We start from the raw sequence: 24847 nt of genomic DNA, 5'->3' as shown, positions 1-24847 counted from the left end.
TTTCATCTTATGCTGCAGCATTTTACCAACTAACTCACTTCACAATCTCAGCTATACCTTTGGAAAGATGGACACCTTAACCATAAACATACATTTGTATGTTCATGGCTTCTCTGTTTTCCCAGCCAAGCAGAGCTACTGCAGTGGAAAATTCTTGGCCACGTGGTAGAAGACTCACAATTTTATTTATATGATCAGTGATACATAACTGTAACTGGTCTCAGGCCACTTCTCTTGTGGCCATGGTTTTTTAAAAGCAGTCAATTCTGTCAACCTTGTGCCCACATTTGGACAGCAGAGCTGGAGACAGAAGAGGAGAACATACTGTCTGCCCTTGTATGTAGTGGTCAGAAATGCTTCCAAACCTGTATGCACGGGGCATTCTCCCACAATAAAGAATCATCCAGGCCCAGTGGACAAAGTACTGAGATCAAGAAATCTTGCTCTCTACTGCCACAAATGAAAAGTCCACATGGTGTTAGGAGCCTGGCAGCTTAAGTGAAGCCAAACTAATTCTCCATGGCTGGAATCTTGGCTATAACACCAAGACCATCAAACTGTGCTTAATAAAGTGACACTGCAGGGTCCAGCAGATGCTACACAATCAGGACAGCTAATTTTGTTCTAATCCCTAATCCCACCACTCTGTTGGGTAACCTCCAAGGAAGAGGAGCCAAATCAGGGTGGCAAGTGATACCTACAACTAAGAATGTTCGGGAATGAGGGGACAGAAAACTTGTTTGGGAGCAAGAGGTATTATTAGGTGACCTGAAACTTAGGATCAACATCACCACCTAAGATCCATTGCAGGGATGGCTGCAGACCTGGGAGTGTCCTCCCGAATGTGCAGTAAGGAGGGAAAACATGGATCCTCTGCAGAGGAGACTAATCAATCTGACCCAAGCCACAACTCCAGTCCCAGCTCTTGAGCCAAGCTGTGTGATCCCAGGCAAGTCGCAAGTCTTTTCCATAAAACCAGGAGCTGGCCCCGGCTCTGCAGGATTGTGCTCAGCTCTTATTCTCAATGTTTTCTTCTTTGGGCACATAGGAATCGGGTGGCTTTATAGTAAGAAGCCAGCACTGTACATTTAATAATTTGCAATACCATGTGGTGAAGGAAATAAAGAAAAGAACACATGCGGTTTTACACCCTCAGGAAAACTTTAATTGGATAATCACTCATTCAACAAACACCAACAACCACCTCCTTTGAATAAGATATGAAAACTTCTACATTTCAGTTTTCAAAAATGTGTTTTAAACAAACCCGGAGCTCTTTAAAAGTTTGTTTCCCAGGATTTACAGCAGTTAACATTCAGCTCCCCAGCGAAGTTCCTCGCTGTGGTTCATGGTTCACACAGGACAGATGGGTTTCCATTACCTAATATGCTTCCAGGTGGTGCTGACACAGCACAGATTTGAATATTCCTCTCTGTGGGAAGTAGAGGTGCAACTTCTATACTTAACCTGCCGACAACCTGCTACTATAACTTTCCTCATAGCCTTGGGTTTGCATGGATCTAATGTCAACGCTTAGAGAGTAAATGTGGACAAGCAAACAGGAACCTTGAGCACAAGGGCCTCATTCTGCAGCTCTGCTTCTCCTTCATCTCGGCAGGCTATGCTCACAGAGCTGACCCCTGACCTTGGCTGTGCTCTGTGCCAGAGAGCTGTCTGCTGGTAGACCAGAAAGCCTTAGTGGCTGTGGTGATATGTCACTCATGATTATGTAAAGCTTGCCTGAGGAGTCAGAAAGAAAGTCAGCCTCTCAAAGTATAGAAACCAGGCAGTGGTGGTAGACACCCTCAATCCCAGGGCTTGGGAGAGGTATCTATGACAGGAACAGGGTCTCAGAGCTGGTATTCATTCTCCAGCCACATTGAGGATAGGAAGTCTCAGGAGTCTCGAGCCACTTTGAGGAAAGCATAGCAGTCTGAGGAGTAGTGAAGGCAGGAGCAGTTTAAGGATAGCCCCTTTGGTCTGAGTTGAGGTAGAGGTAAGAGCTAGTGACCAGCTGCTTTGCTTTTCTGATCTTCATCTTGAAGCTTGAACCCCAATATCAATCTCTGGGTCTTTTATTTTTTTTCGTGTTACAAGCTTCAACAGCTATATCTTCAAAAAGGCCACCTGGGGTGGGGGAGAAAAATCACAACACTTTACTAATAGAACAGTGGGATAACTGGATGCACATCAAATCCGATGAGGAGGGTAAATGTGGTCAACAGGATACATACCAATCTCCCAATATCAAAAGAAGTAACTCAGGCGAGGCAGACATTGGATTTTACAGCAAGAACCAATCAATCTTTTTTAAATGAGCCATCAAGTAATTAAAATGACTCACATCCACTTTAAAGAAAAAAATAGAGTTTTAGTTGACAGTAAAGTTTTATATCCATGAAGTAATCTAGTTTATGTTCCCATTGGTTCAAGCTACTCTTTTAGCAGAATTCTGAGTTTAGAAGATTGCCAGGCAATTCTATGTCCTTAACGCTGTTGGTAAGTATATCATCTTCTCCTCAGGTCATGCTGATACTTTTAATTATATGCAATTATATTTGTTGTGTTTGCCAGTTGCAATTCATCTTAACCCAGTGTTTAAAATAAAACTTAATTCATACAGGCTTATGTGCAAAATATTTTCAAACTGTTAATAAGGCACGGATCAACACCTGTAACTTCTCAATAGTTCTAATAACAGAGAAACCAGCCATAAATGTTTACAAAATTTTAGTTCAGAGGTGACAACAAATTGGGAACGATGGTAACATCAGGAAGAGAGCCAAACACAGAGGTAATGCTAACCAGAGTGGAAGGTTTGGGAAGCTTTGCACGAGGCCAACAAAAGGAAAATCGCCATTAGAGAAGTGTCAATGGCATCAGGGAAGTTAGTGCCTGCATCCCAGCTCCAGTGTAATGGCACAGAGTTAATGATCCCTGTTAGAAGGAAAGGAAAAAGGCAGAGGCCTGCGGTGCAGAAGGCATCGGCTTTATGGAGAGCGTTTCAGAGGAACTCTTCATATGGTGCTGGAAAGAAAGCACTGCTGAGTTGCCATATCCACTTCCTGCTGAACTCCTACATCAAGTTTTACGATAAGAGCACCAAAGTTGAGGGAACAGGCAAGGAAGAAGGGTTACAGTTCCTAAATGACTTCTAAACACAGGACAATTACAACTGGTATAAACCTCCAGGGCTTTCTGTGATGACTGAATGAGATAATAGGCTGGGTAAGGGTGGGAAATGTGTGTTAGGGTAGACCAAGCTCTATAAGTGTGTGTAGACTAGCCTGAGCCACATAGTAAGGGCCTGTCTCGAGAACTATAAATAAATAATAAAAATATAATGGTTATTAAAAGATAATATGCTACATGAATTCAAGTGATTTTTCCCTCTCCATCTCCCACTTTTCCACTGTTAACAGATGGGAAGGAGTGTTCAAGAGAGACTCATGTATATCCCATTAGGGGTTAAGAAATAGTTCTAGAATTAGATGGGTTGGGAGAACATAGGTCACTGAGTCTGGCACAGGGTTCACTGAGGGCAATGGTGATTATGCTTCTTCTATGCAGTGTGCTGGGAGATAAAATACACAGCCTTATAAAGACAAAATCAGTTATCTCTATACATTCTGCAAATTATTGTGCCACAGAGTAATTAAAAAAGCAATGGACACCATTGTGAAAGTGGCTAGGAAATTCAGCTATGAAGACCCTGAGACAGTCTTAGTTGTCAACAACTGGGAGGGGGCGGTGACTAACATCTAACAGGGGAAGGTAGAGGTGCTGTTCAGTATCCTAAAAATCATAGGACAGCCTCCTCAAATGCCCCCAAATGTCAACAGTGCAGTGCTGAGAACTCTGTAATTACAGAATCGGTTTGTGAGAGCAGATCTCTCATTGACTACTTCTGTGACCTGTAATGGGCTGGTTAACCTCTTTCCATCTTTCTGCACCTGCAAAATGGGGATTGTAAAAGGCCCACCTGAAACCTGTAAAGCATTCTATAGTGTAGGAAGCTTATTTTGACTCTATTTGCCCTGAGCACAGCCCTAGGATTAAGGCAGACCAGCACTTGAAACACTAGTTTACAAAAGAATAAACAAGCTCAGAAAACCTGAGTGACTTCCTGAGTACACAAAATCTGTGATGGTGGACTCAGAGAGAAACTATGGCTTGAAAACCCTACTTTTCTCACCATAACCTAGGAGATAAATGAGAAAAAAGCTAGAGGTACAGGGACCTTGAATCCTACTAACTCCTCAAACATCAAAAGACAAGCTTTGGTTTTCTACTCTTGTGATGGTGAACTTAACACAGAGAACAATAATACTAGAGGCTAAACTAACCAAATAATGCAAAGAAGACCCACACACCAAATAAGAAAAACCTGAAACTTTGACCTAAAGAGTTTTTATCTCTAGTTTTGTTAGCTTTCCCTACTAAGTGCATTATGTACTTTCTAAGTCTCAATAACAAAAACTGGCATCCAAACTTGGGGGCAGGTACTACGTGATGCTTTGTGGTCCCTTTGTATTTAAGTCACTGTGAGTTAACTATCTCAAAAGCTGATTTTTGCATTCACTAGCTTTTATCTGTGACAGGAGAAACTGCTTCCATTACTGCCATTTATTTTTGAGAAAGGATAATTTTTCTACTTTTATGATCTTGAGAAAATCCCGTTTCAAAGCTGCACCCCTCCGAGCTCTGTTGGCTCTTGCATGCCTAAAAATACACATCACAAAGGGTAAATAGTGACTTGAGACACTGGAAGAGAGGACTCTCTCCACGGTCACAAGGGTCACAAGATGTGACTCTGTGATCGCGCATCTGGATATGAACAGTTGGAAGGAAGCTGAGCTAAGAGATCTAACGATATTGTACCTGCTTTGAGTCATCTAAAAGCAATCATCTTAAAGGACAATAAACAGGATGCACTGATGGAGTGGTTAAATCTATAATGCTTCAGTTAAATATGAGCAACATGTTAGACATTGAAAAAAACATCCTTTAATCTTAGTTAACAGAGCTATATTTATTGTTAGTGGAGATTTCAGTCAATAGGAAGACATTGTCAAAGCAGGCCACTCGAGATACAATTTGCATTTTTAAAAGCTATCTAAGTGATTTGAGATATGTTAAACTCAATAAGACTGTAAAATACTGGACATTTTGAGTTTCATAATTGCAAGTTTTTATTTTTACGGGTATGAGTGGTTTTTGTCTGCATGCATATCTGTGCAAAAGTCTGGTGTCCACAAAAGTTAGAAGAAGGTACCCAATGACAGTTGTGAGCCACCATGTGCATTCTGGGAATGGAACTTGGGTCCAACCAGTGCTCTTAATAACGGGGCCATCTTTCCAGACCCTCACAACTACAGGCTTTCAAAAGGATTCTACAATAAAATACTTATAGCTGTACATAGATGTCCCTTCTAAGGGGTGCTAGTAAGATGAAATAGATTGGCTTTATGTTAAAACAAGAAAATATTATATTTTATGCTTTGTATGGTAAAATATACCTTATATTATAATATAGTTTCTAAGAACCAAACTCCATTTACATAATAAAAGATAATCGTGGAAACAAAAATAAATGTAAATATCAAACTTTTTCTAGCATTGAGCAAATATATTTGGCATGTTCAAGTGACACTGGGATTAAATAATTCTCCTGACTTCCTGGCTCAGTATTTATCAGGGGACTGTTAACAGCACCTGCACCTGACTTTTGAGTTGGATACAGTGTAAGACAGACTGGTAGGCTGACTTCATCTGTCTGTTGGTTCATTGTCTGTTTTATGCCACTGACTGTCCCAGTAACAACCACTTGAGAAGAAAGGATCCCCTCATGATGCTAACACAAGAGTGGGTACCATTCAAGCAATGACATGTCCTAATATGATGGATATATTTAAGATGGATGCCTAACACCACCCAAGTTATGAAAAGAAAATAGACTTCTAAAGCAGTTCCCTGCAGTATGTGATTATGACTCTAATGGATTTTGTACTGGAACAAAGAGACAGTGAAAGTTGGCATGACAACGAGTTTGGTGCACACTGATTCCCACTAAAAGATGCTGGTTTGCTAAAGGGATTCTGGCAAACAGTCAGAGGAGAAGGCCCTGCTGAGCCCACAGGTGCATTTAACTAGACTAAGGGAGCTTAAGCACAGCCTTCCAACTCCAGAGGTCCTGTACAGCCTGAGAAGAGACCTTCAAAATGTGGGGGCAGAGTGAGACAGTATCTGTGGATTAATATAAACTTTCATGTTTACACTGTGATGACTGGTATATAACAACAACAACAAAAACAAAATAACAAAACAAACAGACCAAAACAAAACTTGTTGGTTTTCATGTACCAGGGGAATAGGGAAGCTAAGCTACTAGGAGAAGGGCAGCTGGTGGCTCCATCTGAAGATGCGGCAGAAAGTGTGGACCAACACATCAGCCACTTGTTGGCGTTCTCGCCTTCCATAAAGGAAGCAAGTTCAGGGCACATACTTAATCATCACTTCTTTCAGAACATGCAGGTTACGGAAGGCACTGCTATCGCTGGCTGGACAGAGCTGCTGTGGCACTGGAGTGAGCTGCCAGTTCTGAAACGCCACTTACATAAAGCAAACTCAGTCACTCTGCTAAGGACAGCAAACCCACGGGGCCAACATTTACATGGGGATCGGTTTTAAAGTGGTTCATAAAATCTACCGCCTCAAGCACAAATTGTGTTTGTTAGGAAATAATGATATTCGTGTGGGTGGGTGCTAAAAATGCCGGATACAAAAAGGTGCTACCTCAATAAATGCGCCATCACTCAAACATTTCCAAAGCCCTTGTTTCTCTTTTCTCTGGAATAGCTGTGAGGGGGATCATGGAGCAACACAGGGCGGCACCAGGGAAGCTATGGACCAGGGTGTTTGGAAATTCTCTCTCATTGGTACCAACAGCCCCAGAATAAACAAACATAGTCAGGAGTGGAGTTCCTAGAAGCCAGGGTCTTTTCTGCAGTATCAAGTAATTGAAACAGTTACCACTGTCTCCTGAAAGGTGGCTTTAGCACAAAACAAAACTGGTTTTGTTTGTTTGTTTGTTTGTTTGTTTGTTTGTTTGAGCAAGTTCTACTAAAGGAAGCTATTGCCTCTTAAGAGGTTCAGAAGCCCAAGTGCTGAGGACCCAGAGCTGGGATGTACAGTCCACTTACTAGGCAACTAAAGAGCTTTCAGTAGCAGGTGAAATGACTGGAACATTGACTTCAGCGATAGCTTTTAAGTTCTGATCTGGCCTGAAACAGTAATTCCAACAGTCACAATCAAGGCAAAAGCCTCCTCCAGGAAAACAGTTCTGAGCCATTTGGAGGGGGCAATGGGGGACACAGAATGCAGTTGGAGACTCCACTGGTTAACACTCAGAAAATGCCATGAATGGTTTATGTAAGCATTATTGAGATGCTGTAATTAGAGGTCTTCAGGTCAACACTGTTTGGGTGCACAAGAGCAAAATTCTGTCAGGCAGGACAGGTGACTCAGGTGATCTGCCATTCTTTTCAGGGAAAGGGCTAGCAAAGTCACAGCCACACTTCCAAACTGTCTTGCTTAATTTTATGTCATACCCAAGCAGCTTTGCTTCTGTGACTTGCTTTAATAATTTATTTCTAACTATATGAAATATAGCTCAACTAAACAATTTAAAAAAGTACACACAAAAAAGGGAACTATAACTTTTGTAGCTCTATTACTCAGAGTTACTGAATAATGTTTTGGTTTTCTTTGCAGATGTTTACCATACATACCCAGGCATTTCTATATATACTGCTTAGTAATACATTGCTTCTGTTTAACCAATTGATATACTGTGGTGGTTTTTACATGATAGTAATATACTTTATGAAAAATTGTTTGTTTGTTTGTTTGTTTTTTGAGACAGGGTTTCTCTGAGTAGCTTTGAGCCTGTCCTGGAACTAGCTCTTGTAGACCAGGCTAGTTTCAAATTCACAGAGATCGGCCTGTCTCTGTCTCCCAAAGTGCTGGGATTAAAGGTGCGTGCCACCACCGCCTGGTCACTTAAGGAAGAAAAAAGTACAAACACAACTTCTTTTGTCAGAAACAAAATTTGAGAATTTAGGGTGGAGTGGTACTAAGCAAGTTGGTTCTGGGGTGCTATCACTGGACCAGCATCATCCCCATCTCTGGTGTTGTCTCAACCAGCATTATCTTCACCTCTGGAGTGTTGTCTCTCAACCAACATCATACCCATCTCTGGTGCTGTCTCTGGACCAGCACCATCCCTATCTCTGGGGTGCTGCTTCTGGATCAGCCACTCGGGGGAAGTGGCTTTCCAATGAGAGCCTTTCAAATTATTCTGGTACCTTCTACTTTGCCAGCCATTAGTGTAATCTGATTTTACAAAGTTAAGCAAGTGATGTTGGGGAGGTAACTGACTTGAGTAAAGTCAAAACATAGGCCTTCTCCTTACTTTAGTGAATCATAGTCCATTCTAGATCAGCACAAACTGGGTGCTCTGGTATCAGTGTCCAAAACAACCAACAAACATGAATCTGAGAAAGCACAGGTAATAATTGGGGTGGGGGGGTAGGTCAATAAGAGCAATGATGGAAAAAGCCAGAGAGGGAATAATCAAATACAGTCTATAATTGTATGGAATTGTCAAACAAGATTTTCAATTAAAAAACAAAACAAAACAAAAATTCTTCTTTAGAAGAAAGCATTTTTTTCCTCTAGATGAAAAATAAAACTGGAGGAAGATCAAATTAAAGTAGAAAGAACCAGATTAAGACCAGTGCTTTTGTTTTGAAACACACATCAATTATATATCTTAATAGGACTGTGCAGTATTTCTATAGATGTCTACAGCATATCAGAATAGACTCAGCTATTTATTCTGGCCCCACCCCTTTTACCACACACTTCCAACCTTAACCATCATAATCTTCTCATAGGTGAATGTTTTTTGCTTTTACATGAGAGAAAAGAGTTCTACCCATTGCATTGCAAATGGCTGGATTTCATTGCTCTTCATGACTGAATGATACCGTATTGTGTATGTGCACCACAAATTCTTCATCCAGTCATCTGTCTCTGGGCAGCTAATCTGATTCCATCTTAGCTATTATCTTTTTGCCGACTTCATTTTCTTTGCCTATCCACCAAGAACGGGGATGACTATATTATATGGCAGTTCTATTTGTGTTTGTGTAACACTTTCATCCTGTTTTCCACATGGCTGTAGTGGTGCATATTCCTACTGACAGTACTCAAGCATTCCATCCCCTCTGTTCCCTCCATCAGTTAATAGAACGATGTCACTTTGTTGTTTCAAAAGATATCTGTGCATATCTTCATCTTCTGAAAAGGTTTTAGATGATTTGCTTATATATATTTTTTTAGTTTAAAAACTATTTTACATTTATTTGTGTGTATGGATGTGTGTATGCACACCCATGCAAGCCATGGCATCCAGGAGGCAGCTAGAGGACAGCTTGAGGGAGTCAGTTCTCTCCTTCTATCATGAGGACCAGGGATAGAACCCAGATCTTCAAGCTTGGTGGCAATTGTCATTACCTTCACCTACTCAATCACCTCATTGCCCGGCATACACTTGCCCATATTTATGAACTAGATTACTTGTTTGTTTGTTTGTTTGTTTTTTATTAATAGGGCTTTTTTTTATTAGTAGGACAATTAACTGTCAGATGAACAATGGCAGCCATCTTCTCCCATCTTTAGGCTGTTTCTTTTCTCTGCTGTTTCATTTCATAGAGGCTTTCTACATTGATATAATCCTCTTTGTCCATTTTTGTTTCCTGTGCTTTGGGGGGTCTTACCCAGAACCTCTCTGTTTGTGCTGATGTCTTAACGCATGTCCCTGTTTTCTTTTAATAGTTTCAGAATTTAAGTACTTTTATGTAGGTTCCTGACCTATTGGGGGCGGATTTTATAAAAGGTGATAGTGATAAAGAAGATTGGGTCTAGTGTTGATCGTGGAGAGCCAAGCCCTTCATGTTAGCTGCTGAAGACTAAAGGGACCCATAGGTTTCCCACATAAAGCAGCTTAAGAATTAAATGAGTTTTGGTGACGTAGAAAGAAGGCAGCTGCTTCTGGCACTTATAACCTGATCTACCCACCCCAGTCCGTGTGTGTGTGTGTGTGTGTGTGTGTGTGTGTGTGTGTGTGTGTGTGTGTGTGTTTCCCTACATCTCACTTCACAACAGTTTCTACAGCAAAATTCTTTGGCTAGTTCCAGTGAAGAAAACTACCACAAATGTGACTTCAAAAAGAAGTCACAAAAGTCCCACCAAAAGCTGGGAAGGAAACCAAACCTGTCCTATTTTGCTAGATAAGATGTGAAATTGTACAGTGATTCTCCAAAACAATTTCCTTCAAAACAAAATATGAGCTGGCCATGATGACACAGGCTTTTAATCCCAGCACTCAAGAAGGTGGCAGGTTCAAAACCAGCCAGGGTATATAGCAAGTTCTAAGCCAACCTAGTTTGTATGAGACCCCATCTGTCTTAGGGTTTCTACTGCTGTGAAGAGACACCACAACCATGACAACTGTTATAAAGGAAAACATTTTAATTGGGGCTGGCTTATAATTCAGAGGTTTGGTCCATCATCATCATGGCAGGGAATATAGCAGCATGCAGGCAAACATAGTGCTGGAGAAGGAGCTGAGATCCTACATCTTGCTCAGCAGAGGTCAGGGAGAGGCTGTGTACCACACTGGGAGCAGTGTGAGCATATAAGACCTTAAAGCCCACCCCTACGGTGACACACCTACTCCAACAAGGCCACACCTACTAATGGTGCCATTCCTATTCAAACCATCTTTAAAGAACAATAGCAAAACAACAGGTCAATGTGTGAAGATTATATAGTCCACCAACTAGTCTTTTGGAACTTACGTGCACAGAAAATCTTGCATAGTATTAATTGTCAAAAACTGAAACAAGCCCAGGTAAATGTTTCAACAGCAGTACAGTGATTCCATGGGACATTAATAATCAGCAACAAGGATCCACAAATCATTGACACACACACTTTTCCTGGGAATTGTGTTGAGTTTAAAAACCCAACCTCAAAAGGTTACATAGTGTATAACTACACTCATGTAACATTATAAGATGATAACATTTTACAAGTAGAGACAGATAAGTGATTGCCAGGGGTGAGGGATGGAGAGAGAAGAATGGGTATGATTATAGAATAGCAAAATGGATCCTTACAGCAATGGAACTGTCAGCGGCTTGAGTGTGCAAACGATACATGAACACTCACAGTGAAAACATGTACAGGTAACACTGTATACATGAACACCCACACATAGGACAATGCCGAATAACCAAAAAACATCAAAGGTTTTATATTCACATCAATACCTTGATTGGGCTACACAATAGTTTTATAAATTGTTATCACTGAAAGCAATGAAGAAAAATGTACAGGGGTATTTCTCTACTATTCTTTACAACTATACATGGATATGCAAAATTACCTCAATAAAGATTCCAACTAAACAAACCCCACAGTACTTAGTGAACAGTTTTATCTAGTTCCCCTTAATTCCATGTCTCTGCATGTAACCCTGGGATGCATTTTTCAAAGCCTTACACTGATGCTTCTGTCAATATATCAATGAGATCCCATTTCCTCTGTGGAATGACCCTAGCAATCTAGTAGGTTAATTTTGAAATGCAGGTGGCAATGCTATTATAATCAGCAGAATTGAGTAGGTGGCCTGGAATCAATACTTAAATTACACAGCACAATCTTACATGTCGGGTAGCAATGAAGTTTGTGCTGTGACTAGTCCACCAGGCACATATTTCTTCTTCCTGCTCATTTTTTTAAAAAAATCATTTTCTAGAACTCAAAATGCCATAGCAGATTTTGTAGGAATGAACTCACCTAGGCTTCTCAATATTTGGGGGTGTATTGTGTTGTTCTTGGTCAGACTATATACTTAAATTAAACTTTAATTTTTAATCTTGAAAGTAATATTACCTTGCAGAAATGTCTAGGAAAACAAGAAAGAAACATACCACAATACCCTAATATAATTATAATTTTGGCCTATGTTCCCATATAGTTTAAAAAGGAATTTTAGAAAAGAGATATATACATTTGTACACACGAGTGTACATGCCAGCAGAAGCTAAAAGAGAGTTTCAGCTCCCCTGGAGCATAAGTTACATGTAGTTGTGAACAGTCTGATTTGGGTGCTGGGAACCAAGCTCAGTCCCCTGAAAAGCAGCAAGCTGTCACCTCTCTAGTCATTTAAAACATTTTCATACTTTTCAAATGCAACTCAGTAATTATTTTGTCTTAACAGTTGTATAACAGTTTATCACAATTTATTTAAGCCATTATGAATTAAATTGCTTTGAGATTTACCAAGTCAAAAATAATACTGAAGTAATTATTGTCATGTTTATGGATTTGTTTCCCAATACTTTGGAATAATTCCTTAGGAATAGAGTCCCAGAAATTGGACTGCCAGACTGAAAGGTATGGAGATTACTATAATTTGATGTATTTTCCCCAATGAGCTATATCAGCCAACACTGTGGTAGCTCTTTTACAATTAGTGCTAATTGAATAAAAGGGCAATGATGTCTCAATGGTTTTGTTTGAATTTATTGAGTTGGTGTGAATTTAGAGATTCTTCCAAATGTTTTTTTTTAATCATTGGTTTTCTTTTTCTAACTGTGAGTTCAAGTCCTTTTCCTTTACCTCTCACCAGGATTTTTAGTTTTCTTTCTAATTTTATTTTTTTTTTTTTAATCATTGTGCTATGTTTGATGCATATGTGCACGTGAGTGCTGGCTCATGTGTGCCACAGCTTGTGTGTGGAGGTCAGAAGACAACATCTGAGAGTTATTTTTCTCCTTATACCATGGGTTCTGGGCATTGATCTTAGGTTATGAGGTTTGCACAGCAAACATTGTTACCTGCGGAGGCATCTTGGTGGCACATGGATACTTAACTCTTAAAAACAGTTCATATGAGCCCTTTAAAAGATGTTAAATTTTTATCGAAGGAATTAAGTATTGGGCATGGTCTCATAAATCTATAGAAAATACACTTGGATTAAATATCTAATTTAATTTTGCTTAAATTATACATGGAGCTCTGAGATTCAGAGAAGTTAAGTAGCTTTTACTCATGGTTTTGAGTTGGTAACGAGGCTGGTGTGCAATCAAGGTTTTGTTTCTGAACCTCGTATTCATTTCATCATAAAAACTCTTCCCCTTTTAATTAGTGAGAGATAATTGCTATGGTAACTTTATTTAAAGAAAGCGTGTATAATATTCCAATTTAAGCCAGATTTAATAGCTGGAATGAGGCAGGCTCCTTATTAGTTAAGGAGAAAGTTGATTCCTTCTTGGATTAATTATACAGAGGAGAAAGCAGAGTTTGAGTGGCAAATCAAAGCCCCACTTGTAAAGAGAAATGGCTGTTTAATTAGTTGGGAAAGCCCTGTCATATGATGTCTGCCAAGAAGATAGTGAAAAGATGGCTGGGATCTCAGACATTCTAAGTATGGAGATCAGGGTGATGCCAGCATACTTTAGTCAGTTCAGTAAAAGTGACTGTAACTTGGAATAATCAAACATTAGTAAAGGACTGTCAAAAGGGGGGAACAAATTATAACTAGATACCTTTTTTCCTTAGCCAACTGTGGGGAGCATGTTTACCCCTATATGTCTAAACATTCATGATATGATCATGAATATGTCTAGGGCCACAAGGCCTCAACCCAGGGGTATGGCAAGACCTTCCTGGTCCTAGTATGAATTTTGACAGTGTGTGTAGAAAGTATGAACCATAGCTTCCTTCTACAAGATGACCCTGAGACTGCTCCCTTACAGATACCCAAATTAGCTAACCTGTCTCCTCATTCAACTGTAGGGTTGAATTTCTAGGCTGCTAGTATACCTCCATCAAAGTGCATGGCTCACCAATCTCAGTTTTTCTGTGTGTGTGTTTCTTTATTCCCGTCACCCTAGTTAGGTCAATCCAAAGCCCTGTAGGTTGAGGCAGCAACTTACTATTCAGATATTCTTTTAAAAATATAATACATTTTGCATGTGCATAGTCGCTTATAGATGGAGACTACTACAGAGATCCACAACTGGTCAGAATCCAGAGGATAAGTGATTGTGGGGCACCTGGCACTAGTTGGAACATTACAATGTAACCCTTACACCTAAGGGTCAGAGAAATATCATGGAAGAGGGGACAGAAAGATTGTAAGAGCCAGAAAACCTGGATGCCTGCTGCAAATTAGTGTCTTCTAGACATAGCAGAGATGCTGTACTCATGAACTTCTAACAATGTGGGTGCTTACACAAGACCATACTAACTGATAATCCAACAGGGCTGGGAGAAATTTTCATAAGATCCATCCCCAGAGGAAGAGATAAAGGTCAACAATGGCTGGCTAAGGGAGAGAAAGTCAGTTTTCTTCAGGGACAAGCACCTGAAGGCTTCTCAACTCTAAGTACATGTACGTTAAAGCAACATTAACTGAATTATTAATATACACCTATATAAACACACATGCAAAGGGTGGTGGTGATGGAAACACAGGAGGAACTGGAAGGGAGAGAGAGAGAGGTACGAATGACACAAATATAATGCACTTGTGCATAAAAATTTCAAAACAATTAAAATAAAAATATAAGCTCCCCACAAGCAAATCTTTTAAAAGAAAGTATGCTAAAGAATCCATTGATTTACTTACTTTTTTATTGCTGTGATGAGATAGAAGAGATACCATGGCCAAGGTAACTCATAAAAGAAAGCATTTAATTAGGGTCTTGCTTAGAGTTTCAGACTCTATCGTGGCCAGTGGCCATCACGGCAGGGAGCACAGTATGCATAGTCATGATGCTAAAGCAGTAGCTGAGAGCTTACATCCTAATCCATAGGCAAGAGGTGGGGGGGGGGTTGGGTTGGTATGGAGGGGACTGTACTTGGAGTGGATTTTTAAAACTTCAAAGCCCAACTCCCGTGACACACCTCCTTCAACAAGGCCACACCTCCTAACCCTTCCCAAACAGTTTTACCAATTAGAATGTTACTGTTCAAATATAGAAGCCTATGAGGGCCATTCTCATTAAAAACACAGCATCCATATTGAAGTAAACACCATTTCTTTCTTATGATTATTATTTAAACTTAATGGAAATACATAGGGATTATAAAATACTTATTAACCTGTTAATTTTAAAATAAAGGAAGACTAAAGAATGGCTTTGGTGATTTTGTTAGAAGAAACAAGGACAAAGCCTCTGGCAGAGGAGATCGCCCTGAAGAGGGTGCTGGGTCATATGTCACCAAGAGCTCTGGACTTTCACCTTAAGCCCAGGGAAAGCCAAGGGGGCTTTTCCATATGGAACTGCTCAGCAAACGTCACAAGGTCAAGAAAGACACAAACGGTCCCCAAAGACTTAGTGTTCAGAAGAGTGAACTTACATCTGCCACCTACGTTCTTCAGAAGTGGGGCTGTCAGGTGAGATGAGGGCAGTGCAAAAAGGTTAATTATAGTTGCATGGAAAGGACTAGAGAATTAGAAAGTACATGAAGCCAAGAATAGGGAAAACTGTTCGGTACAAGAAGACATTGCTTCCTAGTCAGCATGAGGCTGTGGGTGAGCAGAACGATGCAGGCTCCGGACCGTGGAAGGCTGAGACAGGCTCCATGCTACGCTAACACCTACCAGCTCCATCGCAGCTCCAAGCCTCAGCTCCCTGCAGCCCTGTGCACCAGTGACAAGGGGATGACCGAGGAAAGATCTCAACAAACCTGGTGCATTAGATCCTCAGTGAGAAGAAGAGTTTGAATTCATCACAAGCTTTATTATGCTTAAACATTTATTTTTCATATCACTAAAGACGCACCTTTTTATTTTCTGTCTGCTTTTCATTGATGAATTCATGTTCCTACTTTCTTAGTTATTTTTAAAGGAAGATATACAAAGGGCTGGTTTCACATAAAAACATCAAAGACTTAACCAGAGAATACCTCCCCACACCTTTTTAAAAAATTGCCTAAGTAACAATATATACTGCTGATATGTACTAAAATTGCACATATTATGTCTGAAGAAAGAAACTACACATGTATAGCACTTACAAATATAGACACATAGACATATAGGTGACCTAGTGTAAAATATTACCTTCTGCTTGCAAAATAAGTTTGAGTCCTGAAGCCACTGACCACATTATGCAGGGCTTCTGAAGGTATGCAGTAGACAGGACTGCTGGACAAGGAACTCAGATCAGTACATCTTTATTATTGGCATAACCCACTCATGAGAAATTCAGCACATGATTACCAAGGCAAGAATCTTTCATACATGAAACTACTGGTTGGATTTATAATGATCAGGCCTTTTGAAATTATATTCAACTTGTGCCATAAGATTAACGGGAAAGAAAAGTCTGGTTGATTATTTACTGGATAATTCATGGACAGTGGGAATGGAAGGACATATATGTATATTACAACACCACTAAACTCTAGCTTTTGTGGTACTGAATACTTCTAAATGACCAATGTCATCCTGACAAACATAGACTGCTTGATTCTAGCTCACCAGGGGTCCTGGATGTTTGTTATGAGTAGTTTTTCCCATGGCTTGGTCCCACCGCCGAAGCAACCCCAAATAACACACAGAGACCCTGTATTTGATATAAAGCTGTTGGCCAGTTACTAACTTCTTATCAGCTAGCTCTGTCTTAAATAATAACCCATTTCTATTAATCTAAGTGGTCTTATCTTACCAGAGAGAGGGACTGGCATTCTGTTTTCTCCGTCTTCCATCTTGGATCTCCTCCTTACTCCTTCCGGAATCCTCCTTGTCTCCTAGTCCCACCTATCTTGCTTTCCTATTGGCCAACAGTGCTTTATTCATTAACCAATAAGAGAAACATACATACAAAATGACATCTCCCATCAGATGTTGCCATCTTTCCAAAGAGATGGAAGTTCTGTGATATGGCCTCATGATGGATAGATGAATTGTAGAGCACAATGCAACCCAAAGCTGGCTCATGGAGAGCTGATAGGCCAACTGGCTCAGGAGAAAGAATCTATTATCTTCCAGAGACAACAGGATGAGATTGCCCAGCTGGTTGGCTAAGAATTGCATCATATATTGCAACTTCTATGAGTGGTTCCCCAATACACTTTCTTCCCACGGTCCTGTTTAGGAAAACTGAGTTCACCAAAAGCCTTCCTCTGCCTGCATCAGTAGAGCCTGAAATGCACATGTGGAGAGCTGAGAATGTAATATTAAATATCTAGAGATCCTTGATGGCAGACTAGGGAAGATGGCATCAGGATTAAAGAAGTTCTGAGAGGAGGTACAGAGACAAATGCCTCTACCATCTGTAAATAAGGATTATAACATAGCTAAGTGACAAAGCCATGAGGAAAAGCTCGCTGTTCTGGGTAGTACGTTTTGAAACTCATAGTTTAGATGTTGTCAACACATCTAAATTGCTAAAAGTCTAATTGTAAACTAGTGTCCCATTGAGGCAGCTTTGCCTCCAAAAATATTCTATTTGGTATATTTAAAGAGAAAGTCACCAGCTCTAGTGAGACAGGGTTATAATTCCAGTTGCCTGGCAGGATGAGGAGGGAAGATTACAAGGACAAGGCCTATCCTAGGCTGTAGGGAGAATTCAAGGCAAGCTTAGTGAGAAACTGCCTCAAAATTAAAAAGTAAGAAAGACGAGAGCAGGGACATAGCTTAGTGTGGTGTGCTTGCCAATTACACATAGCCTCCAGCACCAAAACAACAACAAGCAGCTGAAACCTATAAACATGTTGGTAACATGCTTACCTCTATTTTCCCACTAATTTATAGGTAAAACATTCCTTTGAAACAAATTATAGTTCTTTTTTCCAATATTTTCTTTGGGAAATATTCTTAGTAGCATTCCTCAGGAGAGTTCTTTGAACCATCAACACCTACTATTAAATAAATGTGCCTGATCATCTTCCTTTTCTCAAGGATTCTACATTCATAACATTAATGGGATGTTAATAATCATGTGTGGAGACAAGAATATTATGGGAGGGTCAGGACGGTGGGTACCAGTCTTTTCACTGATGTACTTGTAAGCCAACCAGCAGGGTACAATTCCTGACTCTGATTCACTCACCCTAGCAGAATCAGCAGGGCACTTAAATAGTCTGCTTTCTGCTTTTGACTTATGAAGAATTCCAACATTAACACACCCTATAGTAAAAAGAACAGTGTAATTAACATGTGTTTATAAACTGCCACCATCACACCTCAACCATTACTAATTATTCACTATCTTCAAATATCCACTTAGTGAGCCAAGTTTTGCAGCCACTTCATGTGTTTTAACAACTGACATTTGTCCAAAACAGATTCCGTATTTGGCCCAAGTATAACAATGAATTCACACATGTTTTGAGTTTCTTTTAAATCCTGAGTTCCTTTGCCCACCCACCCCTCCCCTGTTTTTTATCCTTTGTGATTTCTATCTTAAACAAGTCTTTTGTTTTGTAGAGTTTCCATTGACTGGAATGTGGTATCTGTTTTTATTTTTAGTGTCATTAGGAATTTACGCAGTTAAAAGACTTTAATCCCCTGCGGTTATGCTCATCAGAGCTCAAACTGTTCCCTCTTTGAAGTCAGAACCACTGCAACCCAAACTCCAGGCTGATGGACAAAATTCTGGTAGTTCACAAAAATTCAATGGCTGTGACTTTTGCTTTTTTGGTAGGACATAATTGAGTCTCATGTGCATTTCAGCTCAGTGAAATGGCCCTGTTCCACAGGGGTAGTGTTCCATCTTAGGGAGGTGGCACTCAGTGGCCTTCCTAGAGGTTGTGTTACCACCTCTAAGGTACACTGGTCACTCGGATTCTCCGGGGCCAGTGCCTCTCCCTTTCTGGGGGGATGAGCCACCGAGTTCCTGTCCCAAAGCATAGTAGGAAAACAGCTTTCTTCCATTCATTGTTCTTGTCTGCTGTTCAGGAAGCCGCTCTCAGACTCCCAGAGCTACATGGTGCCTGCTTCACCAGACAGGCTAACAGCCCCTTAGCAAACAAAATTATGTCCGTGATAGAATCTAAAACCAAAGCACCTGGATCCCTTCTCTTTCCACTGCAATTAAAAGGAAATATTAAGTTCCATGGTCAGAAAACCAGAATGGAAAAGTTATATCTCTCCATAGAACATTTAATTAAAAAACAAAAAACAAAAAACTACTGTTTTGTGGGGCAAAGAAAAAGATGGTGGCAAGAGAAAGGAATGACTGCATTTAGAAGTCTCCCCAGCAAATTCCCTGGGGTAGAAATTATAAAAGGTGACTCGAGCATCCCAGGAGGAACAGGCTCCTTCAGTCCTTCAGTATTGCTTGTCAACACTGGAAAAAAAGCATAAGCCTGACCACTGGGGAAGGTTGAGAGTACTGGAAAGCTATCCCAAAGAAAACAGAGAGGTTCTGAAACTGCTAATTACAAGCATTCCTAGCTACACTGAAGGAAAACATAACATTCTCAGTCTCACAGTATGCTGGCTACAGGGAAGGAAACAAAACATCAGAAAACACAAAGACACATTTCATGTTTCTGTGATATGGATCAAATTTATGCAGACAGTAGAAGGTTTCTCAGTTTCGAGTCTTTCAGTGAAACTCACTCCTGGCATACTGGTGGAGTGGGCACCAGGGATCCTACAAACTAACTGTAACACATTTAAACAGATGGCTCACATAGCACCTGAAAAGAAGTCAGGATCTCTGGGCTTGAATTGAAAATGAAAATCATAACCCAGGTATTCAGAATCAGAAAAGTTAAAAAGACCAACCACCTTACAGCTGGCATGGATACAGCGATGGTTCAGCAACCCTCATTGGACTGCATAATAATGGTGCCATGGGTGCAACCCTACCAGTAGGCATGGACAATGGCTTCACAGGTGATGATGTGGCAACCCCACAGGACTGTATGCATAATGGCTTTACTGGGGTCATAATACAAACAATGCAGTGTTCCTACACTGCAGACCCCTGTGGCAAGTTAAATATGCATCTGGAATGCAACCTAGCACTCTCTTTTCTAAACATTTACCCAACAGAAATGCAAAGACATCCACAAGAAAGATTTACCAGCATATATACAATAGCTTTTTTCAAAATAGCCCCAAACAGGAGATAAAAGCCAACTGCAAAAAGCCAGGGAGAAACAAGTAAGCTCTTTACAACAACAAAATTAAACAACCCTCCAAAACACACACTTTTTCCACTCTAAAATGTCAACAGTAAATCAAAGTACTTGGTAATTGTCAAAGCTTATCCACTTGTACTCCTTCTCTGATAGAGTCTCATGTAGCTCAGGCTATGACCTAAGGATGACCTTAAGCTTCCGATCAGCCTGCCTCACCTTGCTAGGACTATAAGTGTACCTTACTCCTGCTTTTCATGCAGTGTTAGTCAGAACTCTGCTTCATGCATGCCAAATATTTCATGAACTGAGCTATATGTATCCCCAGCCACAAGAGTAACATATTTTATAATTAATTATTGAAAAACATGGGGATGGAGGGGAGGGGTAAAACCCACAATCCAATGCTTTTCCTTGCACCAAAATGTGGCTGGAGGAAAAGTAAACCATTATGCCTCCAAATTATGTCCAGCTTTTATTAAAAATTAAAAATACTGGGGACAAGAAGGATGTGACACCCATGGATAACTCTCCCCTCATATTCTTTACTCATCTTTCCCTCCACTTACAGAATTTATGCCTGGATTAACTTACTGTAACTGCATCCCCCCCCACCCCCACCAGAAGAACCCATGTTGTCCTCAGAGGAAGTGTTTAAACAATAGTGTACAAAGATGGCTCTATGGTAATTAACCAGTGTGGGTACGGAGTAGGGTGTGCACAGGCTGCAGATAAGTCAGCCTCAGTTTCCCAGAAAGGTTCTACCTTTGTTCCTGGGTCCTGGAGTGCCTCAGTCCTCCTGGGCCTATCCCTCTGCCCCATCATATGCACAACTTGAGGCAGCCAGAGGGAGTGAGCATCAGGCATGGAGCTGTGTGGGCACGTCCAACCCAACCTATTCGTGGCTTGGGAATGACTTCAATGGTTCTCTCTGAATCTGAGATATTTGGGAGTACAAAGTTAAAAGGTGTCAGAGATGATAATGCAGTGGAGTAGTTTAGGGCACTACTACCCAGATGCTTGTAGCAGACAAGTAGCCCATGGTTTGGGCTACTAAAGTTGAATTTCTTAAACATTTTTCTCCTGGGGGGGGAAATCTGTGCTGTATAACATTAGCCCTTCTGCTAGCAATTTTCAAGCCTTTCCTTATGCTACAGTGATACCCAGAATACATTCTCTACTCAGCCCGAAGGCAGCCTTGAGTCAGCTTTTCCCATTATCTGTACACCTAAGCCATTCACGGGAGCTATTATTCAGAAATGCTTCTGGAAGAGACACTGCAGCGACTCCTTCAGTGTTCTGGCCTCCTCCCCAACCCAGAACTTTGTCCTTAAGTTTAAACTAAGTGACGTTCACCCAGCAATCTGACCTGCTCTCTTTTCCTTTATACAAGGGTAGCTGTTTAATATTGTGAGTGGGACAGATGAGAGCTCCCAATTTAGAAAAACTGCCCATGAAAGCCTCACCACCGCCCCTGAAGCCTCCGGTCCTGTACTTGTCTCTAACCTTCATGTCGATCCTCCAGGACTCAGAGCTCCATGAGCGATGAGGCCCATTAGCTAAATTCTTTTGGAAGCCTGACAGCCTCACACTGTGCAGTTGTTCCTGTGGGCACATCTGCTGCTCGGGAGGAGAAGTGATATTGGATGTGATCCTTTCCCACACCGACTTTCAGAAGTGGTGGGTGGGGGGCGGGAAGGCGCCCTCACACTCTGGTCCCAGTCCCCAGCACCTTCAATTGCTCCAGCTTTGTGTTCCCACTGATCACACACCTCCGATGCCAGGTCCACGGGGTTGCTGTTCAGAGCACAGAGCAAGGCTCAGTGCAAGCAGGGGCACCCTCCAACACCCCGCCTTGTGTGTGTCAAAGCCTTCAGTTATGACCAACAGTACTACCTTTGGCCCAGATGTCGAGGAAAGAACCCCAAAATGCCTCTGCCTGTTACGAAGCCTATTCTTGCCTTCTTACCTACTCACCACCCCAAACCCAAGTAAATGTGAGTACGTTTTTACATCACACCCACAAGGTCTTTCACACAGCAGGTTTTCAGCAAATATCTGTTGCTGGCAATGAATAATTACATAAATGAACCCAGGTTTACTAGTTTCCTGAAAGAGTGTCAAACAAATTAAGTTCTTTTTGTAGGGCAGAGGTTTGTTTTTTTTTTTTTTTTTTTTTTTTTTTTGTTTTTTAGAACTTTACTATTTTCCACCTTATGACTTGAATACATTTATGTTAAGTTCCCCCCACTCCATCTGATCTTTACAACATTGCAGAGCTTTAGTCTGCACTGTTGAACAAGCCTCCAGAGGCCACGGGGACAGCTCTGACTTTTTCCTAGTTCCAGAACAGCTATCATAGAGAGTCCCAGGGATTCTGTGGTGATTTTCTACATTATACAAAGGTACCTGCTATGGTGACATCTTAGGAGCCAGAAGATCAGACGCAGAGCCTGGGGAGATAGCTTTATGAGTAAGCCCCTTGCTCTACAAGTATAACAAGCAAGTTCAGATCTGAGTATAGATCCCCAGCAGCCACATAAAAAGTCAAGTGTGGTGAAGTGTGCTCCTAGGCCCAGCACTGAGGAAGGTGGATCATAGGGACTCTCTGGCCAGCTATCACAGACATCTGGTGAGCATTAAGTTCAGTGAGAGACCCTATCTCAAAAATTAAGTTGGAGAACCATAGTAGACAACATGTTAACATATAGGTTAATGTACCCTCCCCAAAGCACCACACACACACACACACACACACACACACACACACACACACACACACACGTCCAAATTAAGTAATATGTTTTCATGCTGAAAACACAAATTTAAAGACACCCTCAATTAGGAAGTGATTTAAAATGTGGAATAAGGTTGGTGGTAACTCTGGCAACATAAAGAGTGTGGTTCTGAACACAGTGGCTTGACACTCAGTTCAGGTCACTAATTTTTCAAGTGGTTACCTTCTTTGTGTAATGTGTCATCCAAGTCTAGCAACTCAGAAGATCCAATCCCACAAGAGCATCTATAATTAGAGAGTGATGATGCATTCTGGGAAGACAAATATGGATACCACAGAGGTGATGCATCAGCAGCCTGAAAATAATTAATGCTTATCCTCGTGAGGCCATCTATACCAAGACACATGGGAACGGGTCACCACAGCCGTAATGTCACACAAAGATGGAAAAGTCATTTTTCTTATCTGCAGAAGTAGGTCACAGCAAGAACATGGGGGGGGGGACTCCTCAAGCCCACTCCAGAGTGGACATGAATGGATTTAATGAGTCATTGCACTTATACCCTGAGCAGAATATGATCATTGGTTCATTTTGTATTCTCTCAGCATCCTTGAATGTGGTAAAGGACAAGAACTGTATGTTTGGGGACAATCAAACAAAAAGGCAGTTACCAAAGCACTGCTTTTAAACTGACTGAGAAGAAGCTCTCACATTTCAAACAGCAGATGGATTTCATTGCTTGGTTTCTAATGACATGAAAATAAGAGCAGCCATTACCACATTAGAGCTCTTACTAGAAGGCTGACCAAACCCTGGCTAAAGGTGTCCCACTGCTTAGTATATGGCCCTCATGGGGAGGACACTGTACTTCTATTGAGACTGTTTAAACACAGTTAGATCTCACAAAATGAACTGAGTCGTGTATTTCTCATTAAAGTCACTGTCCCTGAATAATAAATGGCTTTCCCCAGTGAGGCTTCCGGTGTATAGAAGAATGAAGATTATGAGGAAATGAAGCTGAGCCTTTCCCACTACCAATATAATCTCCAGAAGGGCTGTCCACGGGGCTGAAACCCACCCTGCTTGAAGCTTTCTGTAGTCATGGGTCAGAAAGGCTCGATACACAGCCAGCAGCTCCTTGATCAGTACACCTTAGACCAGGCACTCAGATCTATGGACGACTTGACACTTCATCTCGTTCTTGGGGACAAGAAAAAAATGCTTCCAAGAACCAGACTTGTTTCTAATGATGAGTTCTTAATCAGTGTCACTGTCAAGAAATTTGCTCTGAAGTTTGGTAAAGGCTACAGACCATTCTTTGGCTCCAACTGAGGAACAAGGTACAGTGCTTCCTCCTTCTCACCAAGGGTACCAAAAAGGCCTCCCCTGTTTACTTTTTCCTAACAATCATGCTAAGAGCAACCCTATTTCACTTTTCACAGGACATGGCTTCCTTTGCAGTCACTTTATTCTTTCTACTTACTGTCATTGGTGACCTTTGAGCTTAGTTATTCTATGCTTCTTCCTTCCACACTCATCCTTTCATTTTTAGATTTTAGTACAGAAGGACAGTTATACAATAAGTAAACCATAAAACTGTGCTTTTCAGTGAGTGGTAGTGATGCACACCTTTAATACAAGCACTTGGTAGGCAGAGGCAGGCAGATCTCTGTGAGTTTGAGCCAGCCTGGTGTACAGAGTGAGTTCCAGGGCAAACAAGGATACACAGAGAAATCCTGTCCTGAAAACAAAAACAAAACAACAAAAAAGAAAACTCAACCACCACGGTTCTTCAGTAGCAGGTAAATCATTACAATGTAAAATTAGCTCTTTTTCCAAAGGAAGTAATATAATACTCTAAGTATATAAAG

General features: G+C 41.0%; 1 protein-coding gene across 1 annotated transcript in view; it reads right to left on the bottom strand.

Moving 5' to 3' along the window:
* Positions 1-1148: 1148 nt before the first annotated feature.
* The window catches only part of Ube3d (ubiquitin protein ligase E3D), a 133483-nt gene continuing 109784 nt past the window's right edge, over positions 1149-24847 (bottom strand). Inside the window, exon 10 of the mRNA XM_051207786.1 lies at positions 1149-2127. Coding sequence (XP_051063743.1) covers positions 2107-2127 — 21 coding nt within the window. The 3' untranslated portion in view covers positions 1149-2106. The remainder of the gene's footprint in view (positions 2128-24847) is intronic.

This window comes from Phodopus roborovskii, unplaced genomic scaffold, assembly GCF_943737965.1.
Source record: "Phodopus roborovskii unplaced genomic scaffold, PHOROB, whole genome shotgun sequence".
Lineage (NCBI taxonomy): Eukaryota > Metazoa > Chordata > Mammalia > Rodentia > Cricetidae > Phodopus > Phodopus roborovskii.
The sequence above is the reverse complement of the archived record's forward strand: the minus strand, read 5'-3'. Positions and strand labels throughout refer to the sequence as shown.